This window comes from Musa acuminata, chromosome BXJ1-8 (assembly GCF_036884655.1).
Source record: "Musa acuminata AAA Group cultivar baxijiao chromosome BXJ1-8, Cavendish_Baxijiao_AAA, whole genome shotgun sequence".
NCBI lineage: Eukaryota > Viridiplantae > Streptophyta > Magnoliopsida > Zingiberales > Musaceae > Musa > Musa acuminata.
Genome location: NC_088334.1, coordinates 41,594,514 through 41,619,493, shown reverse-complemented (window position 1 = coordinate 41,619,493; position 24,980 = coordinate 41,594,514). Strand labels below are relative to the sequence as shown.

The 24,980-nt window shown below is 36.0% G+C and overlaps 2 protein-coding genes across 2 annotated transcripts; both read left to right on the top strand.

Moving 5' to 3' along the window:
* The first annotated feature begins 7,660 nt into the window (after nt 1–7,660).
* LOC135587874 (aspartic proteinase 36-like) lies at nt 7,661–13,487 on the top strand. The gene is made up of 10 exons (XM_065079708.1): nt 7,661–8,168; nt 8,631–8,760; nt 8,911–9,170; nt 9,745–9,972; nt 11,103–11,265; nt 11,407–11,480; nt 11,594–11,690; nt 12,010–12,076; nt 13,087–13,158; nt 13,239–13,487. The coding sequence occupies exons 1-10, from the start codon at nt 7,897–7,899 to the stop codon at nt 13,406–13,408; spliced, it is 1,533 nt and encodes a 510-aa protein (XP_064935780.1). The 5' UTR covers nt 7,661–7,896; the 3' UTR covers nt 13,409–13,487.
* Nucleotides 13,488–22,216: 8,729 nt separating this feature from the next.
* Nucleotides 22,217–24,285, top strand: LOC103994629 (uncharacterized). Its single transcript, XM_009415020.3, has one exon. It carries the CDS (start codon nt 22,312–22,314, stop codon nt 24,202–24,204), a length of 1,893 nt encoding a protein of 630 aa, XP_009413295.2. The 5' UTR covers nt 22,217–22,311; the 3' UTR covers nt 24,205–24,285.
* The last annotated feature ends 695 nt before the right edge of the window (nt 24,286–24,980 follow it).

Genomic DNA, 24,980 nt, shown 5'->3' with positions numbered 1-24,980 from the left:
TCATCGACTACGGACGTACTAGGCCACTACGCCATAGTCCCCAAACGATACAAAGGAATCCAATCCATTGGACCTGTCTGTCCTCAGTTACCGTGTACCTATAATCCCTCATCCATCTAATATCCCAGAGACCGTATATCGAGCATGGTGTTGTCAGACCCATACGGTTTCTACTCGAAGCTTGCTCTAATCGGATTCTCCCGGAGAACTCTTTCTCTCTCATCCCGAATGACCCTAGCCAGGGATTTGTTTGATCAAGAACATATGAGATATTCCTCTCATGACGCCGAGAGTGGATGATCCTCTATCGACACTCAATAGCCCTCGTAAGGTCGACTACCACTCCCAATGACTAGTTGTACTAGATCTGGGACAGCCAAACCTATAAGTCTGGTATCAAAGAGTGGAGCACTCAAACAGGACATCCTTGGTGTCTCAAGTCTAAGGACCAGATACACCACTAGGACTATGGAATCGTTGTCTGACAATAAGGCATCATCAACCATCCAACATTCCATAAGCGGATCAATCAGTGAACTCATTCTCCAATGAGCACCTGTACTATATCCCTAGTGTCCCTACACGAGCAGCTATGAGACCAGCTGCATCCATCATATGGACGGGTATACAGCACACCAGTCTGTCCGGTTATCACGATGTCCCTCTCGAGTAACCTATGACCGGGATTATTTAGGATATGTGTTTAAAGGTGAATCGATCTCATTATCGTGATCTCATCACGATCCGATTCCCATTGCACAAATTCAAGGACATCACAATATATGTATGCATTTATGCAATAGTTATAAAGTGATATACGCCAAAATATAATAAGCAAAAAGATTCTATATCAAGTCATACGTGTCATCACTCACATGATTGGCTTGTTGGGCACCTATGACTAGCAACTTCTACCATGGAAGCTGAGTTTGTTTCTTGTTTTGAGGCTACTTCATATGATGTTTGGCTTAAGAGTTTCATTTCTGGGCTTATAATCATGGATTCTATTTCTAGGCCATTAAGAATTTTCTGCGATAATTTGGCTACTGTCTTTATGGCTAAAAACAATAAAAGTGGAAGTCAAAGTAAACATATCGACATTAAGTATTTAGCCGAGAACGTGTAAAAGAAAAGAAAGTGGTCATTGAGCATATTAGCACTGAATTGATGATTGCTGATCCTTTGACTAAAGGCATGTCACCTCTGAAATTGAAGGATCATGTAAAGAAAATGAGACTTAGTTCCACTTTGTAATTATATTGAAACTCTTATATATTATAAAATTTTTTCATTCATATGCATATTAATTTGAGAAAATATATTATTACTGGACCAAGAATAAACATAAGGTTTATTCATTAAGTAATATTACCATATTAAGATTAAGAAATTAAATATATCGTGATACATGGATGATAATACTCGCTCTCAGAGGACTTATCGCTATGATTCATGTATTAATTTCTTAAGAAATTTGTTCAATAAAGATTAATTCAAATTATTAAGCTAAACGTATGGACCAAGTGGGAGAATATAACCATTATTATTAAATATTTTATTTAATAATAATATAACCATTCTCATTAACTTCATCATTCATTATGGTTTAAATATTTTTATTTTTCATTCTAAATGAATCATTATTATTAATTTTTTTATTTAATATCATTAAAATTCTTCATTATGGTCCAAACATTACAAATTTGAATTAATTCTTGAACATTATGAGTTGGTGATAATAAATATTATTGATGGAAAAACATCTATATAAATAAGAATTTTGGTCCTTGGGCTCAATATCTCTTGAAGTCTAAAGGATTTCCTATATCATCTAAAGTGAGAGTTCTGAGACGAGAAGTGCCAAAGTTCAAGAAGAAATCGTTATTAAAATTCTTGACAACAATGACTAGAGGTACGCTATTTCGCTTCCGCATTTATTTTCTTGTATTTCTATTATAATGATTTAGAAACATATTTTAGTATCAAAAATATCTAACACCCTTAACCCTTCCTTGGAGGATGTCATGTCATGAGTCCTAAGTACACATACTATTCCACATCTCTAATAGCGAGAGACTTTATCCCCCTCTTTTCTCTCTCTCTCTTTGGAACTAAGAAGAGTTGGCGAAGATAGGAGGAGGCGACACGGTTCGCTAGCGTCCGAGCAAAGATATCCTAAGGGGTGGGGAGGAATAGTGAAAAAATAAGTGAATACAAAGGGATTGATAGAGATGACACGGGAGAGGTATCAATAAGCTCGTAAAGAATTGTCTCTTGATTTATAATATAAAAACCTAATGAGGAGTCAAATTAATTAGGTTATATATATATATATATATATATATATATATATATAATTGAACATTAATTCAATCCAAAGATGTAAGTTTATTAAATTACAAATTAAAGATAATATATTATCCATTCAGCTACATATCTTGTTTTAAAAATTTTCACTCATTTAGAATAACTATCTGATACTAAGTTAGAAAATTGAATAATTATAAGTTTAAGTCAAATTGATTAATATTTATAATTAGATTTGATAATAATTGAATCCAACATAAATTTATTAAGACATATAGTTCTTTTGTTGATAATTTTTAAACCAATAATGTGTTTTCTATTGGCTTAGGATGATTAACACGCATGAAATTGAAGATCAATTCAACCAAAAAAAACTTAAATTTATCATGGATCAAACACTATAAACATTATTTGATTCATTATAATTTAAGAAATATATTATTATTTTAATTATTTTTCAAATCATTTCACCCATAAATATTTGCTTACTACTCATGTATGAGTCTTTATGATGTGTATTAGTTATATTTTTATGTAACATATCATATAAGATAAAATATAAATGTGTAAATAATGATACAACAAAAGAGTACCATCGAAAGTATTGGTGTAAAATTATGGATGCTGAGAAGGTACAAGCTCGAAATTCAAAATTATTCTAGAAGACGCAAGTCAAGTCAAAGCCCTTTTTAATGATTATATATATATATATATATATATATATATATATATATATATATATATATATATATATATATATTCACATTAAGATCAGCTTTGGACTGACGTGGACAGGATGTGGAATATAAATTTTGATTTCTCGATATTTTCAGGATATCACATATAATTAAGCTTGACGAATGAATAGGCTCACACAACATATGCAGGCTATAGATTAATAACCTATAAATACCCCCAATCTATCCCTGGAGGAGGATGTGCAACAAGTCGAGGCTTTCCTCCTCTCTTCTCTCTCTCTCTCTCTCTCTGGTACCAAGAAGTGGAGTTGGAGAAGATAGGAGGCCTGGTTTTCTTCCTTTTGCTTTTCTCTTTTACTGCTTCTCTGCTCTCTCTCTCTCTCTCTCTCTCTCTCTCTTCTTCTCCCACTCAATTAACACCTCGCATGAGAGACAAGTCCTTCTCTCTCCTTTCTTCACTGTACGTTCGTTTACGATATGTATGTTTGATTGTGTTGTGATTATGTTTGGAAATATATTTATATTTTTAATATATACTTACGAAAAAGATTTGAGTGAATATATAGTTATTGGAATGTCTTAAGTATTTGATAAATAATAGATTAAAATTGTATCTTAAATATACATTGACATAAATATTATTTGGTAAGATTATATTTTAAAAGTTCATTAAATATTATGTAATAAAATTTATCCTTCTAATATTTTTTAATATGTATTAAAAAATAAATACATCTTTTTATTTAAATAAATAAAATAAATGAATATATGTAATCTTACAAATTTTTATGTATGAAACATGTATATAAAAATATAAAATATAATCAAAAAAATAAAATGTTTTAAAAAATAATAATAATATTTCTTATATAAGACATGTGAGAGGAGTTAGCGATAATATAAATCAAGAAAATGGGATAGAAAATGAGGGTAGTGATTTCTATTATATAATGATAATCTTGTGTTTTTAGATAATATCATAGGATATTTTAAAAAAAATTTAAAAATTATTAATATTAGCATTTGGATATTAATATTAAAAATTATATAATGATAATCCCAACATAGGCGATCTTGCTCGCATTATCACCAACATCAAGATTCATATTAGAGACATCGTAGATATCATATAAATAACTTACTATCGAGACCAAACACTATAGAGGCTATGGTGGCCACTCTAGATTGTTAACCAATCATCATTACCATAATATTTTTCATGATTAGAGCTCTAATTTTATCATAATTATAATTTGATTTAAGGGAAAAATAATGCTCCAAGCTTGGTTGCTTTTGCATATTAACCTTGACATGGTGGACTACCAACATAGGGCAACTTACTCTTTGTACTAATGAAGATATATATGGAGGGTAAGATTAGATTCACAAGTTCGCATATAAAGTTTACAAGACCTACCAACGCGCCTAACACCTGATAAGTAATCATTTATGGATTTACAACTATTCATTTGTTTTCTAAAGTTCTTATTATTATTATTATTTTCTCTCTTACACATCAAATATATACTAAATTACTTGTAACTATGAGATGTTAGGATTTGTTCATAACTCTTTTTCTGAACTAATCAATTTATTTTTTTTTATAAACCCTTTGAGACACAAGTAAGGTTGTATCTAGGTTAATCCTTTTCAGATGAATAATGCAAGAGTACCCAAATCTTTCATGTAAGATTACTAGTATCCATGTATCAGAAAGTCTACTTTCAATTAAATTCCTCTTTAGTTGAAAGAATGGTTTGCTAGTGGAAGTCTGGGTTGAAGTCCTGACTTGAATACCAAACTTATTTTTCTAATAAAATTCTCAACCAAAAGTTAGATCTTTTTGTAGTAATAAAAAAGATATATAAAATCATGTTACATGCAAAAAGCCTCAGTCAAGTTCTTCATATGGTGGTTGTTCATGCAGGTATCCATTAGCTTTGGCAAACTAGATGTCATTCATGTTGGAAGCCTTCATTTCATAGCTGGAGTCAAGCTACTGCTACCATCAACAGCTAGCAAAGAACAAGAATTTGGTAGAACAGAGGTTGACAAGATTGACATCTCAGCATTGGTGACACATAAGATAGAAGGTTTTCTTTGAGTCAAACTTCCCCTTGGATGTCCCAAGTTGATTATGACCTATAAATCAGAAATAGCAGCCCTTCATAGTTTCTAGATCAGCATAGTTTTGATCATGTAGACATCTTGTTTTCTTTTTATTAATCTTCTTCAACTTGTGTTTCAACTTTCTTCTGCATCCTTTCAGAGAATACACAGATTTCTATCTGTACCGGAAGTTAGCTGAAAAAAATTGAAGTGTACCAAAAAAAAACAGTACTCTTTTGAATAATTCTAAAAAGAAAAGAAGTTTTGGATCAAAAAACAATCTGATGAATGGAAGGATAAGACTAAGTTTCTGTACTCCAATCCTGTACTTAGGACGAGTGAAAAGCCTCCATAATTGACAGAATCCTGCAGTTTGTTTTTCAGCTTTATGAAGGACAAATCAAACAGTCCCTTCTCTTTCAGTGTTCACTATTTCATGAGCTGGAGTGGCCTACTACAAACAATCCTTAGTTTGGCCTGTTATGGATGAACTGATGGGAAAGCAATTCTTGGCTTCAGAATTCAATTGGCCATCTCTCTTAAGCAACCATCAATTTCAGCTTTTACCCAGTCAAGTTGGCTTAAAAATGCATGCCCAAATCACAAGTCATCTTCCTCACCACACATTATTATGTGCACACATATTTATCCTCTCCTTGGACCAAATTATTTTTTGGTGGAACAGATCCACTTTCTTGTTCCATGGATCACTCAATTATGTGATTTGACAACAATGATGACCTTCTCAAGGTTCTTGGAATCTTCATACAGCATTATCATCAAAGCTTACACACGTCTCTCGAAGAAATTTCTATTCAAAACATGGTGTCAGGTATCAACAGGAGAAGAAATAATCAGAGCAACATTATGAATGACATCTCCTCCATAACTTTCCACAATATTTAGGAGTTCAAAAATAGGTGCTTTTAGGATAATTTTCTTCAGAATGTATTGGGTTTTGAGTTTATAATACAACTTGTGGCATGCACAAAATAACAGCCTTTTACTCAAACAAATAAGAAAGGTCATGTTTCTGCATCATGAGATTTTCTTTGTATTTTATATATGACATAGTCACAGATAAAGTGGAACACATCTCACCCAATCATTTAGATTAGTATTCTCCTGTTGACAGTTCTTTTGGCTGTCTCTTGAATTCTAGAGATGAATGAGATGGTGTACAAAATATTCTGGAGTTGGGTTTCCATCTGCCATTGCATCATTTCGTGTAAAATAATTCTCCTCCCAAAAGTGGTCATGTAAAAGCTGGTGGAACCTTTTTTTTCCTTTCTCATAACCTCATATCCAAATGTTTGCCTCAGGCATTGGATCACGAGATGCAGTCAAAAGTTCTAAACTGCATGCAGTAAAAATGAAATAATGGAGTGTCAGGTGATCACTGGGATCTTTCTTTCCCCGCATCCCTTTTGTTACCTTTCCCATCATTTTCTTCGTATATGCACATATATATACAGATATATGCTTTGTGTTTGCTGATTTAAATCAGCACAATCAAGTTGAAGTGGAGGGATTTAGTTATTGGAGAAAGCAGTGCTTTGTTGATGAACTAATCCTGAGCTCATTTCCTAAATGACTTGCAAGCAGATATGACTTTTGACTCAAAATGAGATCGTAGGGTTGACAATGTGTTGTTCCATGTAACATCAAGTAGGTTAACAGTTAGGAAATTGCAATCCACAAGAAAACATAATCCTGGAGAAAATAATGGATGGCCTAAAAGACTGGCAATTGTTTTGTTTCCGACCATTTGATGAGCCTACAAGAAAGCTATTTGGTGACTTGTCTTTTAGCTGTCCTTAGAAAAAAAGGTATGTGAAATAGAACTGTGGATTATGATGGCTTGGATCCTCTCTACTTCAAGATTTGTACAAATGGAGCTTAATCCTTATCCAATACATTCATCTTAATTGATAATTAATCTAATTTTATGGTGTATTATTAAATGGATCCTCTCTCTCTCTCTCTCTCTCTCTCTCTCTGGCCAAACCCTAATTAATTAATCAACCAAATCCATAAAGTAATAAAGGTAGGTTAGAAACTGCTCGAGTTCATGTAGTTCTCCTCCACCACCATTCCCACACATCATTGCATGGTCTAATTTAAAGGTAGTAGTAGTAGTACTTTGTGTGACACAAGGAATGAGATCAGGAGGTACAGTGCTAAGTCATGTGGATGGAGTCCGATAACCAACATCCGATCCGAAATTTAGGACAAAATGTCTCCGATTTGGGTGGAATAGTTTAACCAGATCAGATGCGGATCCTGGTTCCAAACCCGACCCGAATCTTGCTACGGATTCGAATTTTACCCGCTAACAGGCCCTAATCAAACACGGCTGCTTTGGTGGGCCCGTCAGGAGGTCGGACAGCCCACAAGAAATGGACCGTTTACTAAAAGCTTCAACGAGGGCGGCCAATCAGGGATCGACACGTCATCGGTTCGTGTGGTATTCCAGTCATCCTTGGGGGCTCGAATAACAGCCATCATTGACATTGATTGGCTCGAAAGGAAAGAAAAAGGTAAGAGTCCGCAAGGGGTAAAGAGCGAGAGAGAGAGAGAGAGAGAGAGAGGAGAGAGGGTGGAGAAGGCGAAGCGAGGCGTATAAATGCGAGCAGCGGGTCACGTAATCCCTTTCCCTTTGCCTTTCCTTCTGCTCCTCCTCCTCCTCCTCCTCCTTGTCGACTCTTCGTTTGTAAGAATTCGAGGGATTGCTATTCTGAAAAGAGAAGAATTGCGAGTAGGGTAGGTGGGTGAGAGGGAGATGTGGAGACCGCCGGCGATCCTGCTGATCGCGGCCTGGGCGGTGACCGCGCTCGCCGCCTCCGACTCGGCCTGGGCGGATGCGGGATTCCCGGCGAAGCTGAGGCTGGAGAGGGCGCTGCCGACGAGAGGGGTCGGACTGGAGCATCTCAGAGCTCGGGACCGTGCCCGCCACGGCCGGTCCCTGCTTGGCGCATCCTCCTCGCCGGCGTCTGCTGCCGCAGGCGTGGTGGATTTCCCCGTCGAGGGATCCGCCAACCCCTTCACCGTGGGGTATCTTTCTTCGTTCCGAAAAATTCTGCTTTGTTGCTTTTGTTCGCTTTCTTCTTTTCAGGAATCTTTTTGCGGATTCTTTATTCTTGTGGCTGAAATCGATTCAAAGTTCGATCTTGTTGCCTTTGGTATGCGCTTTGTGGCTGTTTTAGAATGGTCTGAACCTTGGAATTTGATCCAAAGCTTGCTATTCTAACGCAAGTGCAGCGGAAAATTGGCTCTTTTTTGGGAAATCTGTTGTTATCTATCTGCAAAATACGTTTTTCTGTGGCATAAATGATCCGTACGTACTTATTTTGGTTCCACCTTTCCTGTCCTGAAACTTCTTGGTTTCCTTTTCTGCTTTCTCCACCAAAAAGAAAATAAAGAACGTTGTTGGGTTCTTTCGGTGGTGGTATATAAAACTTTTTCTTTTCTTTTTTGTGCATTTAAGTTGTCCTGAGTCTAACAATGTAATTGCAGGCTTTATTTTACTCGCGTGGATCTGGGGAACCCAGCAAAAGAATTTTATGTACAGATTGATACGGGAAGCGATATCTTGTGGGTGACATGCAATCCGTGCAATGGGTGCCCAACATCCAGTGGGCTGAATGTAAGATCTATTTCTAATTTCTATGGATCAATGACATGGAGTAATCCATGTCAGCTTGACAAGTCTTTGAGCCATCAATCTTAAGGTGTCATATCTTTTTCAGAACTCCAATGAGGATTGGTTACATAAACTATCATTGCACGTTTGCAGATCCAGCTGGAGTTCTTTGACCCTGACAAGTCAGTGTCATCGTCACGAATAAGTTGCTCCGATGACCGGTGCACCTCTGCCCTCGAAACCGGAGAGGCATTGTGCTCAACTTCTGATTCTTCAAGCTCTCCTTGCAGTTACTCATTCCAGTATGGTGATGGGAGTGGCACCAATGGATTTTATGTATCTGATACTATATACTTTGATACAGTTTTGGGAAATGAGCAGATTGTGAATTCTTCAGCTACAATTGTTTTTGGGTAAATTTATTACCAAGATTCAATTTTCATAGGTTGACATCTTATATATCATTGCAGCTGTTTGATGTGCAAAAGATTTTTCTTTTTTTATGTTGAAAACTTCTAGTCTAGGGAAAGATTTGCAACCCTCACTTTATTGTCTTTATGTGGTTTTTTTGCCTTGATATTGAGGAAGAATTGGTTTCTATTTCTGCACCATAAAAATTCATGTACATCATTCTATCATAAGAGAATATAAATTTCTGTTAATAGTGGAACTCTCATCCCTGAAAATAAATGGCTTCTTCTTTCATTTGTGGTAACATGACTCATTACTGATAAATGATTCTTGTGTTTAGTAATCTATTAGTCAAGTTCTCTCCTTTGCTGAATTGATAAATGATTCTTGTCTTTAGTAATCTATTAGTCACCTTCTCTCCTTTACATCTAGAGCCATTTGTTTTTGTCTTTATTCTTTCTTTGCTGACAAGTGTAACACTATGTTTTTCTTCCTTTAGTTTGAGCTGATGTAACTTAGAGCTGAAAATAGGAATTTGATTTCTTACTTACAGATTGTGAATTACCATTTGAACAGATGTAGCAACTCACAATCTGGAGACTTGATGAAGTCAGATAGGGCAGTTGACGGGATTTTTGGTTTCGGACAGCATGAACTATCTGTCATATCGCAGCTATCCTCTATTGGTGTCGCCCCTAAAGTTTTTTCTCATTGCTTGAAGGGGTCAGAAAATGGTGGAGGCATATTGGTTCTTGGAGAGATTGTAGAACCGGGTATTGTCTATACCCCACTTGTTCCCTCACAGTAAGTGGTCTTCGATATGACAGTTTAATGCTAATGAATAAAACGAATGACTGCAATATTCTGGTCAAGATCACTAAAACTAATATATTGGGATTGTACAGATGTGACATCCTATAATTATTGAAATGCTTCCTTTCTCAGAAATACCATCCTTTTCAATGTCAATTTGCCATCAGTGCATATTTCCTTTCTTTTATACTTGGGTATATTTATGCCTTTCCGAGAAACTTTTTTGCTTAGATGTTCCACATGTGTAACATATAATCTAGCTTCTCAGTGGCTTACAAACAACCTACCGTGGGATTTTATATAGTATTTTAATATGTGCAATGTGGATAACACTTTTATCTCTCATACTGCAACATTTGTTTGTTTTTTATTTATTAAATTGAAATTAAACCAGATTTGCAGCCACTAAAAGAAAACCAGATTACATTGGTAACTTGTTGTTGCTTCGAGTTAGCTGCATGATATGGAAACTTTTACAAACATAATAATTATTGGTGGAAGAGATTTTGGATAGGAGGTTGGAGATCAAGAGCTTTGTAGAAGATGGAAAAATTTTAATATACTGAGGTGGAATATAATCCTGTATATGGAGGTACTGCAGCAGCAAAGAGGAAGAATGTGGGCCAGTTTTTTTAGCTTCTGAGAACTTATGAACCGTGCTTCAAATTATGACATGAAGTACATTCTTTTGTTGATTGGTCTTTCCTTGTAATATGTGTCCTGATAACTCTGGTAGGAAAAAGCCAAAGTAAGAGTTTTGAGCTAGCTGCTGCTTTTTCCTTTTTGACATTAGAGAGATCATAGTTTGTTGCGATATGAACCTTAATTAATTGACTCCGTGAATGTTCAAATGGAAAGTGTCCAAATTCCTGATTTTTCTTTGAGAACTCAAGAATGTTAAAAGGTGCACAAATTCTTGCGTAAAAACTGTGTCCTCCAACTGATCCTTCTATGCAGATCATACAATTCATGCTATATATTTTGTGCTCTTTATTCACAGACATGTATTTTCCTTGGGATGTTTGAAACCACAATTACTTGAATGTTTTTTCTCTTGCTATTTTGAAGAACTTTTGGTTGTTGTTGTTATTGTATACTGACCACCTTGGTTTGTATTTCAGGTCTCATTACAACTTGAATTTGGAGAGTATTGCTGTCAACGGGCAAACACTATCTATTGAACCGTCAGTGTTTGCAACATCAAACACACAAGGAACCATCATTGACTCGGGAACCACATTGACTTACCTTGCTGAACAGGCTTATGATCCTTTTGTTAATGCTGTAAGCTAACTTGTCACTTCTAATCATAAAAATCATGATGTAGAAAAATTATTAATAAGAAAAAGCATGAAAGACTTTCTTTTGTAAACTACACTTTTATTTGTTTGTTGATGTCATATTTGTGTGTTCTCCTATTTGCAGATAATTTCTTCTCTTTCATCATCTGTGCGTTCGATTCCTTCCAGGGGAAATGAGTGTTTTGTTACTTTAAGCAGGTTTATCCCACACCCCAAACTTTGATACTGTCTTTTGAGCAATTGAACTTATATAATATTGTGGTGCTTTGCTTTCAAATTCTTAACATCCTAATGCTTCTTTAAATTTCCAGTGTTGATGAATCATTTCCTTCTGTTACATTGAAATTCGCGGGTGGTGCATCCATGCCACTAAAGCCTGAGGATTACCTATTGCAGCAAGGCTCCGTTGTAAGTATCTTTCCAGATCTCTTTAAAGGATTTGAAGATTGGCCCCATTATAACCAATCGGATAGGTACCAGTATACCAGGTGGTACACTGATCTATACTCTCTGGTATAATTGAATTAAACAATAAAATATAATAAAATGAACAATATTGTACTGGTACGAAGATATGCATTTAGATACTGGTAATTGGTAAATCCTTATTCTCTGTCCATAAGAGGAGCTACTGTATAGCAATGACAAAAATATTTATATAATGTCCCAGAAACTCATTATTTTATTAAACGTATATGATGGAATACAATCAACTTTCTGTGTGCAGGATAATTCTATTATATGGTGTATTGGCTGGCAAAAGAACCAGGGCTCAGGAATAACAATCCTAGGAGGTTAGTAAACTAAACATGTCAGTTGGGTGGGATACGTATTTGCTAGTATTGCATTCATGATTGCCCTTAGCAATTATATTCCTTTGAATTTTCTGGAACAGATTGCTAAATGCTAATGTATGCCAAACTTGTTCTATAGAATAGTATGAAGTTTTAGGATAGCACACGAGTATAACGCATTCATTTTTAATGTCCACTTTGTTTATAGAAACTTTAATCTTCTTATAGCTTGTGCACAGTAATGCCATTTTTTATCAGCATATACACAACATAATAATCCACTTCTGCAATTGTGAGTATTAATAATATCAGTCTTTCCTATTTGAACTAATAGTAAAGGCATCAAAGCTTCTAGCTTTAATTTCTCTGGATCATTCTCTCAGACTTATCATTTGTATTGTTTGATTAAATATTAGCAGCATCATATTCAGCACATTTATTAATTGTCTGATAAATTGTAAACTTTATCCATCTGTAAATTTAATTAATAGCTTATATACCTACTCCAATTTCATCAATTGAAACAACAACAATGGATCATGTTAGATAATACTTCCAAAATTTATTATGTCTACTACCATGTTTGGTAAAAACTTGCAATGCCGACATTTTGTGCATCCTCGTCATGATTTCAGATTCTAATGATGCAGCTGCCTCTGGCACACACAATAACTAGGTTGCTATTCTTTTCATGTTTATGGCTATATCGTTCTGCAAGGCCATTCAAGATATATTACCAGAAAGCATGATTAGAAGACACCTGTGAGATTTAGGCTTACTAGCATGATTATCCATTGTCACCACTCTTTATATCTTGATGTAGAACATTGAGATTTTGCACATGGAATTGTTTGCAGCAGAAAATTCACAGCTAAATACCATAGAAATGGAATAATGAATAAATTTATCCGGCAGAAAAAGTACTGCTATTGCCTTGTGTTTAGCACCCACATGTACCATTTCTGATCCATGTTCCATATCTAACCAAAGCATTGCTTTCTTCTTTCCAGACCTTGTTCTAAAGGATAAGATATTTGTTTATGACTTGGCCAATCAGCGCATAGGGTGGACAAATTATGATTGTAAGTCTGATCACCTATAAGTCCCCGCCTTCCTTCATGATCCCTTTTCAGAATAATGCAAACCTTTATGTTGTGTTCAGGTTCTCTGTCTGTCAATGTCAGTGCATCATCCTCTGGTAAGAACCAGTACCTGAATGCCGGGCAGCTGGATGTCAATGGATCATCACAAATTGCATTTGCCAATCTGCTGTGGACCAGTATTGCAATTGTACTTGTGTATATTCTCACTCTATGCAGCTTAAGACAATAGCAAACACCAGATAGATTGTAAATCAATTCTTTATTTATGCGATGAGAATATACAGTAAATCAATATTTATTTTCATCAAGTAGAGGTCCTCCTTGTCTTTGAAAATTTGAGTGCCAATTATCAGTCTCTTCTGTGTTCATGCCATCACAGTAAATAAATGTGATTCTACACCTTAAAGTTGTAGCCTCATATGGTGAGCTCTTTGTTATTATCATCTGTGATCTATGAATGGAAAAGCTAAACCCTGAACTGTTGAGAGTGAATTATTGAGCTTTGATCTTGACTTAGCTTGGAGGTCCTTCACAATGGATGTCTTGATCACCTCTTGTTGTACTTTCTTTTTAATCCATGATGTGAACTAGAGAACAGGGAAGCAAAGGCATTACTGTTCAGAGCAGCCCATGTTCAAATTTCCCTGATTGTGCTGCTAAGCATTTGTAGCAGTCGATGTTTGAGATGTCAAATGCCTTTTGACAAAAGGTGGAGTTTGGTCAGCAAAAATCTAATAATTGCAAAAGTGTGATTGAGATAGAGAAGAGTTGATTATGACCTAAATTGGCTCATCACTGCTTTCATGAATCAGAGTGTGACCCCACAAAAAATTGTCATTGCTTTTGAAGATATGGTTCACATGAAGGAAGCAAATCTTTCTTATGTCTTTGGCATCATGTAAGCATTTTATTCATGCTATCACCCTCTTCTTGAATGAGCACAATAAATGTAGCACATGATTGTTTGAATCATTAGACCAATAATTATGATGGTATAGATTGAGTCATGGAAATATATGAAAATGTTTTCCTAAGCTAGTTAGTAAGAATGTGGTTATTTTGAGATAGAGATCTCAACCTCTCAACTTACAACATGAAGAAATACTTTTGGAATAGAAAATTCAAATTAAATTATTGTTATAATCTCACATATAAGCTTCATGGATGCTCATAATCTCCCTCATACATACCCCACCTTCATCCTTCTAGCTATCGTCAACCATTGTGGTTGCAAAGTCTCCACAGGTGAGGTGTCCTTTCATGCTTTACAAAATATTCTTTCATGATCAATACAAAATTATTTAAATATTATAGTAAGTTTATCATTGATCAAGATTATTTTTTACTAAAAATATGAAACTTGGTCTCGAGAATCAGTCAAGATCTTTAACCTTGTTAACATCTTCAATTGGGATAAAGTTATATTAGGTACCAAATCATGTTTCTTACAGAACACTATGCTTGCAATAGGTCAATGAATTTGACTTTGAACGCAAAAAGATCAAATGTTTCACCTAATTTACATGTGGATAAACAGTATAATATAGAGGAAGGTCAAAAAAGGGGGAAAGGTGATTATATTATAAAAATATAATAAATTCTTATTATATATATAAATATTTACATAAGTTCATCTTTAAAACTTTTTTTTATGTTGTTTAATGTTAGGAAAGTTTCATCCTTTAATTTGTAATATTTGTTGGAAAGAGAGAGGGCAGAATTGATAAGTGATGGACAAGATTCCCAATTCATAAGCATTAAAGACATTTCCCTGCCTCGAAAGCACAATATTCTCTTTTAGGAACTTTGGTTGAAAGCAATAGCATCTTCCAAACCCAAGTCAACCGCAAGTTATCCATCCACTAGCCATATAGAATCCCCTCCCAATTCCCAATCTTTTGTGGAGCCTATCCGATTGGAACCCCAACTTTTTTGACTACCTACACCAACTCCAGCTTTTGTGGAGGCAGAGTAGTGATCTTGGCCTAAATGATGGAAATAAGAAATGAATAGAGTTGAAACAACTCATAAGTTCAATATATTTGTAGGATTGACAATGAAACAATGAAGGTTGGTTTTGTATCTACACTCTTCATGTACTTATTTAGCTCCTCCAAGCTAGTCCAACATGAAAGGTGCAGTGCGAAGGTAGGATGAGAGGATACGAGAGACTAGAAGGAAGATGGCAGACACAAAAAGGAGTATCTTTGCATGCGTTGTCTTGGTAGTCTTCCTTTGATTTTGGAATGCCCTTATGGTGGGGAAGGGAAGGGGGAGTGGGTGTGACAGATGAGCCCTTATGGTGATGAGCCATGGTGGGGAAGGGAAGGAGGAGTGGGTGTGACAGATGAGCCAACAAAGGCGGTGGTGGAACAAGTCACCCTCGGTTCTTGAGTAATGTGAGGTGATGCTGTCTGTGGAGAACGTGTATCTGGTAGAATCCAATCCTGTGAGAGAGAGAGAGCGAGATTCCTGCGGTGACATATATTGACCATGTTAATGTTTCTTCTATATGGTTGATGTGTAATCGTTATTATTAAATATTTTATTTAATAATAATGTAATCATTCTCATTAAGTTTATTATTTATTATAATATTTTTTTATTTATTATGGTTTAAATATTTTAATTTTTTATTCTAAATATAATCATTATTTTTAAATATTTTATTTAATATCATTAAAATTCTTTATTATGATCTAAATATTACAAATTTGAATTAATTCTTGAACGTTATGAGTTGGTGATAATAAATGTTCTTGATGGAAAAATATCTATATAAACAAGGATTTTGGTCCCTGGATTCAATATCTCTTTTACAACATCTCTTTTAAGTCTAAAAGATTTCTTCCACCATCTAAAGTGAGATTTCTGAGCCGAAAAGTACCAAAATATTAAGAAGAAACTGTTACTTAAATTCTTGATAACAATGGTTGGAGGTATATAATTTCGTTTCCTCGTTAGTTTTTCTTATGTATCTATTATAATGTTTTAAAACACATTTTGATATCAAAATATCTAACAATTGGTATAAGATCCAATTGACCTCTACTTTGATATGAAAAAGTTTTCATTTTTATATCATGAATATGATTTGATTTTGGTTTCTTTTTGAAACTTCTTGATATATTTCATGTTGAAAATCATGAGGATATAACATTTTAATATTTTTAGTTAGTAAAATACTCATATTATTTATGCATATTTGATTATATTAATTCATGCTTATGAGTCAATTTTATATGTCCAAAATGTCTAGTGATCCATATAATCTTAATTAATTAAAAATTAGTCATAGTATCCTTAATTAATTTAAATTATATATAAAGTTAAAATAAGGATCACATAAGTAATTAGACATCATATGACTGATTATATTTAATATAATAATTGTTATCCCATATGATCTTTTATTATATTCATATAATTAATTAAGATAAAATATCATATTATTTTCATAATTTATCCACAGGGATTATGAATTAGAATATAATTTAATAATTTTATCATAAAAATCATTTGAATCTATTTGAATTAAAAATTTAGCCCACAAATAATTTTTATGTCATGAGATTCATCTTTTAGTATGTTTTACATTAGTAAAATATATAATTTAAACTATTAAGTCTTAAATTTTAACATAAATATGTTTGATTTTATACGGTTTCTCAAACTATTAATTTCTCTAATATTAGATATGATATTCCCGAATTTAGGGGTGATAACTATAAAATATGGAAGGAGAGGGTTCTCCTCCATTTAGGGTGAATGGATATTGATTATGCTGTTAGGAAAGACGAACCACCTACAGTCACTAATATCAACACTCCAACTAAGGTCACGTTATATGAGCGATGGGCGTTATATGAGCGATGGGAATGATCCAATCGACTCAGCATGATATTTATCAAAACTAAGATAACTGTAGACATACGTGATTCTATTAACCAGCATGAGAAAGTCTGAGACTTGCTATAAGCTATCGATAAGCAATTCTCACATCGGAAAAGGCACTAGCAAATACCATAAAAATAAAATTCTCATCCTTAGACTCACTAACATAAAAGGTGTGCGTGAGCATATAATGCAAATGTGAGATATTGCGGCTCAACTTAAGAAACTCGAGGTTAATATGTCAGAATCCTTCATAGTGTATTATATTCTGAATACCCTTCTACCTCAATATGGGACTTTTAAGATTTCAGACAACACATATAAGGACAAATGATCAATCAATGAATTAATGATTATGTGTATTCAAGAAGAAGATAGGCTAGTGATGGAACTGGGTGAGAATGCATTGATGGTAACTACTCGTGCGAAGAATAAAACTGACAAAAATCAAGTCAATCAAAAAGCTCATTAGTAGGGAAAAGGTAAAATACCACTCCAAGCTAATATTAAGAAAGAAGCAAAGTGTTTCTTTTATAAAATAAAGGGACATATGAAGAAGGAATATACAAAATTCCAATAATAGCTTGAAAAGAAAGGTAAATCAATCTTATTTGTGTGTTATGAATCTAATATGGTTACTATTAATATTAACACATGGTGGATTGACTTTGTATCAACAATCCATATTGTAAACTCTTTATAGGGTATACAAAACCTAAGAAAGCTAGTGAGAAGTGAGCAAAACATCTTATCAGGTAATAAGATGGACTCACATGTGGAGGCAATTGGAACATGCATTTTAACTTTAAGTAGTGGTTTTGTTTTAAAATTGAAAAGACCTTTTATGTTTTAAGTTTTTTACAAAACTTAATTTCTGTTTCCAAACTAGTACTAGTTAGATATTCCTTTAATTTTTAAGATACATCATTTTGTTTATTATATAAATTTAATTATGTTAAAAAATATATTTTGACTAATGGTCTTTATCGTATTTTCTTACAAAATGATGACACTCAAAGTTCAATGCATGTTCATGCTGGCACTAAATGGTGTAATATTAATGAGGATTCATCTATGTTATGGCATCAGAGATTAAGACATATCTCTATAGAGAGAATTAAGAGATTAGTTAATAATGAGGTACTTAGTACTCTTAGTTTTACTAATTTTAAGACTTGTGTGGATTGTATTAAGAGAAAATAGACCAATAAGTCCAAAAAGAGTGCCAATAGAAATTCATACATATTAAGGATCATTCATATTGATATATATTGTCAACACATGATACACATGATCAAAAATACTTCAACTCCTTTATAGATGATTACTCATGATATACGTATATCTATTTGCTTCATAACAAAAATAAAGCATTGGATGTTATTAAAGTTTTTAATGTTGAAGTTGAGAACCAATGTGGTAAACAAATTAAAATTATGATATCAAATATAGGTGAAGAATATTATGATAGATATACTGAAAATAGACAAGCATCTAGTCCTTTTGCTAAGTTTCTTCAAAAACATTGGGATTGTTGCCTACTACACTATGCCTGATTCTCCAAACCAAAATGGTGTTGTCGAAAAAAGAAACCAAACATTATTAGACATGGTGCGGAGTATGCTTAGCAACTTCAATCTTCTTAAGTTTTTATGGACTGAAGCATTAAAGACAGTTATATATATATATATATATATATATATATATATATATATATATATATATATATATATATATATTAAATTATTTGAATTATGGAAAGGTTGGAAACTAAGTTTGCCATGAAGGATATGGGTGAAGCATCTTATGTCATTGGTATTAAGATTCATAGAGATAGGCCTCAAGGTATTTTAGGTCTATCACAAGAAACCTATATCGATAAATTTTTAGAAAGATTTCGGATGAAGGATTGTTCACCAAGTGTTGCTCCCATTGTGAAAGGTGATAGGTTCAATTTGAACCAATGCCCAAAGAACAACCTTGAGAGGGAATCAATGAAAAATATCACATATGCTTTTGTCGTAAGAAGTCTTATGTATGCTCAGGTTTGTACTAAACTTGATATTATATTTATTGTGGGGATGCTAGGCCGATATTAGAGTAATCCAAGTATGAACCACTGGAAAGTTGCAAAGAAAGTGATGATGTATCTACAAAGAACTAAAGATTATATTCTTATATATAGACATACAGACAATCTGAATGTGATTGGTTACTCAGATTTAGACTTCACCGATTGTGTTGATTCTCGTGAATCAACATCAAGATATATTTTTATGATGGCTGGTGAAGCTATTTCTTGGAGAAATACTAAGCAGACCTTGACTACTACTTCTATCATAGAAGTTGAGTTTGCTTCTATTTTGAGGCTACTTCACATGGTGTGTAGCTTAAGAGTTTCATTTCTGGGCTTAGAATCACAGATTCTATTTCTAGGCCATTAAGAATTTTCTATGATAATTTAGCAGTTGTCTTTATGGCTAAAAATAATAAAAATCGAAGTCGAAGTAAACATATTGACATTAATTATTTAGTCATAAGAGAATATGTAAAAGAAAAGAAAGTGGTCATTGAGCATATTAACATTAAATTGATGATTGCTGATCTTTTGACTAAAGACATGCCACCTCTAAAATTCAAGGATCATGTAGAGAAAATGAGACTTGGTTCCACTTTGTAATTATATTGAAACTCTTATATATATTATGATATTTTCTTATTCATGTGTACATTAATTTAAGAAACTATATTAGTACTAGACCAAGAATAAATATAAGGTTTATTCATTAAGTAATATTACCACATTAAAATTAAGAAACTAAAAATATCGTGATACATGGATGATAATACTCACTCTTAGAGGACTTGTCGCTATGATTCATGTATTTATTTCTTAAGAAAATTGTTTGATAAAGATTAATTCAAATTATTAAGCTAAATATATGAACCAAGTGGACGAATGTAATCGTTATTATTAAATATTTTATTTAATAATAATATAATGGTTCTCATTAAGTTCATCATTCATTATAATCAATTTCTTAATTTGTCATGGTTTAAATATTTCAATTTTTCATTTTAAATATAACCATTATTATTAAATATTTTATTTAATATTATTAAAAAATTTTATTATGGTCCAAACGTTATAAATTTAAATTAATTCTTGAACGTTATGAGTTAGTGATAATAAATATCTTGGGAGAATCTATATAAATAAGAATTTTGGTTACCAAAATATCAAAAAAAAATTATTACTGAAATTATTGATAACAATGGCCAGAGTTACCTAGTTTTGTTTCCGCTTTAGTTTTCTTTATGTTTCTATTATAATATTTTATAAACATATTTTGGTATCTAAATATCTAACATCCTGTACTTCCTAGACAACTCCATTCACCATGCTGTCGAAGTATGAAGTGATTCATATGTAGTAGCTTGATTGATTTCTTTCTCATTTGATGACCTAAGTCTTGCTTCATGCATTAAGATCCAAATGTTTCCTGCATAGAAAAAGAGAACCTCATGTATCACTACTATTCTTGTGTTCTTTTGATTGATTTGAGGTCATTTGACTCGATAATGGTGATGATTTTAATCCTTCCTAGCAGATCACTCAAACATAAACAATGACCAACGCAAAGCTAAGATGAGTTAATTTACTTATCTGATATCATTATTATTTTTGATCAATTAAGACTCGGACGTATAAAATTTTACATCATGTCAACTATTGTTATTATAAGGAACTAACAAGAACATATCACATCTAAAAAGAGTATCTTCTGTTATTTAATCGACGATCATCTGAATAATATTATATTATCACATATGTTTTTACTTAAAATAAATTATATAAACAGTTATTTGTTTTAGATTATTGTGGATGCATATTATTTTGATCGTCAAAGATATTTTATTAAATAAATTCACATATAATATTTTATAGAAAACAGAATATAAGTTACGAACATGTTCAATCGTAAGATGAGATACGAGATACGATTTCTTCGTTCAAATTATGAATACTTAAATATATATTTTTTGAATACGATAGTACACGAAACACATGTCTGATCTAATCAATCTTACTAGATCAAATTAATGATCAAAATTTAACATTATCATTATGTACAGCAAGAAGTCTTCCTGCATTTTCTCAAAAATAACAATAAGCTAAATGATCCTCTCGTGATCTACATTATTAGCTTCATATTATCTTATTTCTAAGTGTTGAGATGTGTATATTAATATGGTGTCATATGATGCACGATGTAGGTTGGATTCATATTGAAAGTACTCATATTCGACCCGTAGGCAAGTGTGCCAAACCACTGCTTTGCTTCTCTCTCTGAGTCATGTGAAACAAAGGAACTGTAGCTATTATGCATAGACGTGGACTAACCCAACATCACCAGCGTCAGTAGTCTTCTCACATCACAGCGGTCAACTGGTCCAAAGCTGGACCATAGGTGTCTCTATTGAGGTTATCTCCATTGCAAGCCACACTGCAACCCACCAATGGCATGATGGGTTAACCTAAGGTCCTTCTTCTTCCCCGAATCCCTTCCGTTAGAAGACACTTGTGGCTCCCTGACAAACTGGTCGCTTGGTGCTGAGCTGCGACAACTTTAGTTGACTTGAACACTGATCCACCGTTCGTCAACCTATTGGTGCATACAGATCCCAGGTCGGCAGTATGGTGCTACATGTTTCCCGGAGGAAATGACATGTTTGTGGTCATCTCCTACCTGTAGAGAAGGAATTAAGTGCGTCAGAAGGTTCAGCTGGGAGCATTGAATTGGGTATTCTAGAAAGAGAAATGATATGACCATAGCAAAACTCGGTGTCTTATGAATCAGATAAAAGAAGATATGCTCAGAGAGTAGTGAGATGCACGCTGTGAAGCATCAGATTTGGACCCTCGTCGACCGTACACTCTGATGTTTAACCCCCAGCAGTAGCCACATTTACTTCGTGTCACGCTTGCCACCAGTGTCATCGAAGTCAACACCAATATCTTTCTTCTCTCACGGCGTCAAAGCACACCTATGGTGTTCAGACTCCTTTCCCTGTGGCCTATCCATTCCCCCGTTGTTATATAGGCTATTCGTTGCTTCTCCCTCCTCACCCCGCCACGCCGCAGTGTGTGCGTGAGAGAGAGAGAGAGAGAGGAGAGAGAGAGAGAGAGAGAGCGAGAGACAGAGAGACTTTGAGATACAGAGAGAGAAAGGGGGTATGGTTTTTGCCGGTGGTTCCTGCAGAGGCGCGGGCGACGGCGATGGCCTCAAGCTGGATCCATGTAGGTTCGCCGTCCGAGTGGTGCGCGGCCGGTGGTTTATGCTCTTCTCTTCGTTCCTTATCATGGCCGCCGCCGGTGCCACCTACATCTTCAGCATCTACTCCAAGGACATCAAGTCGTCGCTGGGCTACGACCAGTCGACGCTGAACACGCTGTCCTTCTTCAAGGACCTCGGCGCCAACGTCGGCGTCCTCTCCGGCCTCATCAACGAGGTCACCCCGCCCTGGGTCGTCCTCGCCATGGGCGCCGGCATGAACCTCTTCGGCTACCTCATGATCTACCTCGCCATCACCGGCCGCACCGCTCCTCCCCACGTCTGGCTGATGTGCCTCTACATCTGCGTCGGTGCCAACTCCCAGACCTTCGCCAACACCGGTGCCCTCGTCACCTGCGTCAAGAACTTCCCGGAGAGCCGCGGTATCGTGCTCGGCCTCCTCAAGGGCTTCGTCGGCCTCAGCGGCGCCATCATGACCCAGCTCTACTATGCCATCTACGGCGACGATTCCAAGTCCCTTGTTCTGCTCATCGCCTGGCTCCCGGCCGCCATCTCCATCGTCTTCGTCCACACCATTCGGATCATGAAGGTGGAAACGCAGGGCAAGACGCCCAAGCCCTTCTTTTGCTTCCTCTACATCTCCATCGCTCTCGCTACTTATCTCTTGATCGCGATCGTCATCGAGAATAAAGTCACCTTCTCCCACTCTGAGTTCGGCATCAGCGCTGCCGTAGTTATGCTCCTCCTCTTACTCCCCCTCGCGGTCGTCGTTAAAGAGGAGTTCAGAGTCTTCAAGCAAACGAAGCAGGATCTGCAAAACCCACAGCCACTCGCCATCACCGTCGAGAAGCCGTCGCCACCAGAGCCGCTGCCGCTCCCAGAGTCCAAACAGAGTCCTCCGACAACCGCCACGGCCGGCACCAAACATAAGAACCATGTAGTTTCCTGCGTGGGAGACATGTTCAGGCCGCCCGACAGGGGCGAGGACTACTCCATCCTCCAGGCGCTGGTGAGCATCGACATGATAATCCTCTTCTTCGCCACCATCTGCGGCGTCGGCGGCACGCTGACGGCGATCGACAACATGGGCCAGATAGGCGAGTCGCTGGGCTACCCCAAGCGGAGCATCGCCACATTCGTCTCGCTCATCAGCATCTGGAACTACGCAGGGAGAGTGGCGTCCGGGTTCGCCTCTGAGATCTTCCTCACCAAGTACAAGTTCCCTCGCCCGCTCATGCTCACGGCAGTCCTCCTCTTGTCCTGCGTCGGCCATCTCCTCATCGCCTTCGGCGTCTCGAATTCCTTATACTTCGCCTCGGTGGTCATCGGGTTCTGCTTCGGCGCGCAGTGGCCACTGCTCTTCGCCATCATATCGGAGATCTTCGGGTTAAAATACTACTCCACGCTCTACAACTTCGGCGGCGTCGCCAGCCCGATCGGGTCCTACATACTGAACGTGAGGGTGGCCGGATACTTGTACGACAGGGAGGCGCTGAAGCAGAACAATGGCGTGAGGGGACCCAACGGCACCGACCTGACCTGCATCGGCGTCGAGTGTTACAAACTCTCGTTCATCATAATCACGGCGGTGACGGTGCTCGGAGCGCTGGTGTCGCTGGTACTGGTCTGGAGGACCAAGGACTTCTACAAGGGCGACATCTATGCCAAGTTTAGGGAGCAGATGGCAGTAGCAGAGATCGACATGGCCGCGGGAAACTTCAGTCTAGATCGGATAGATGGAGAAGAAGAGGCGACACAGAAGAAGAAGAAAAAGAATGCTACAACTCAGGATGAAGAGGAGGTCGTGGTCAATGGTAATGGTAAAAGAGCTTGAGAAAGCTTACATGTAAACTCTGCTCTAATCTTCTGCTTACTAATCAACAAAGATGGCAAAGAAAGAGTACTCCATTTTGCACACAGCAGTCCACAACCATTACTCCTCCTCCTTCCTCTTCCGGTTCTACTGGTTTTCCTATGGGTTAAATTCATCTGCAAAACATGCTTCAAACTTGGGAGTTACAGTGCATCAGAAAGATAGTATCGTTTCAATCATCACTCAACCACCTCCTAACTCTTCCTGTAGTGAGACAAATAAAAGCATCGATGTGATCGAACTTGTCACCACTCGAGTCTTGGATATGTACAGTGAACGGAGCAAGTCACATGCTGTCTTCATTGCTTATGGAGTGCTCTCATATCAAATATTTTGTGGCCTTCTTCCGGTCCTCGAGGTCAACCACATGAAGGGCAGCCTCACCTTACACCAGCTGCCCTCCTCTGTGTCTTTTCTGATGATTGGGTTTGTCTGCATGCAGAATTTTCTGCACCACCATTCATGCCTTGTTATCCATCTCAATCCAGAAGTTGACTGGGTTGGCAGAAGGGTGTTTAATTACTGTCTCTTCTTCTTTGTTATTACAAGTAATTCAAAGTGGGACCAATCAGTCACCAGTGGGAGATGCACAGGAGAATCTAGCCATGACCCTTCTGTGTGCAGGCAACCAACTGGCCTCTGTCTGATGAACCACTTGATTGATTGGATCGATGGATTGGACTATTTTGGTCAGGAAGTACATAATGAAATTAATAAAGAGAGCGAGTGATTTGTCC

Excerpts from the sequence above, each read along its gene's own strand:
- LOC103994629 (XM_009415020.3), top strand. The coding sequence starts at position 22,312 with ATGGTTTTTGCCGGTGGTTCCTGCAGAGGCGCGGGCGACGGCGATGGC.
- LOC135587874 (XM_065079708.1), top strand. The coding sequence starts at position 7,897 with ATGTGGAGACCGCCGGCGATCCTGCTGATCGCGGCCTGGGCGGTGACC. Across the intron at positions 8,169-8,630 it reads GCCAACCCCTTCACCGTGGG|GCTTTATTTTACTCGCGTGG; the intron begins GTATCTTTCTTC and ends ATGTAATTGCAG. Across the intron at positions 13,159-13,238 it reads AGGGTGGACAAATTATGATT|GTTCTCTGTCTGTCAATGTC; the intron begins GTAAGTCTGATC and ends TGTTGTGTTCAG.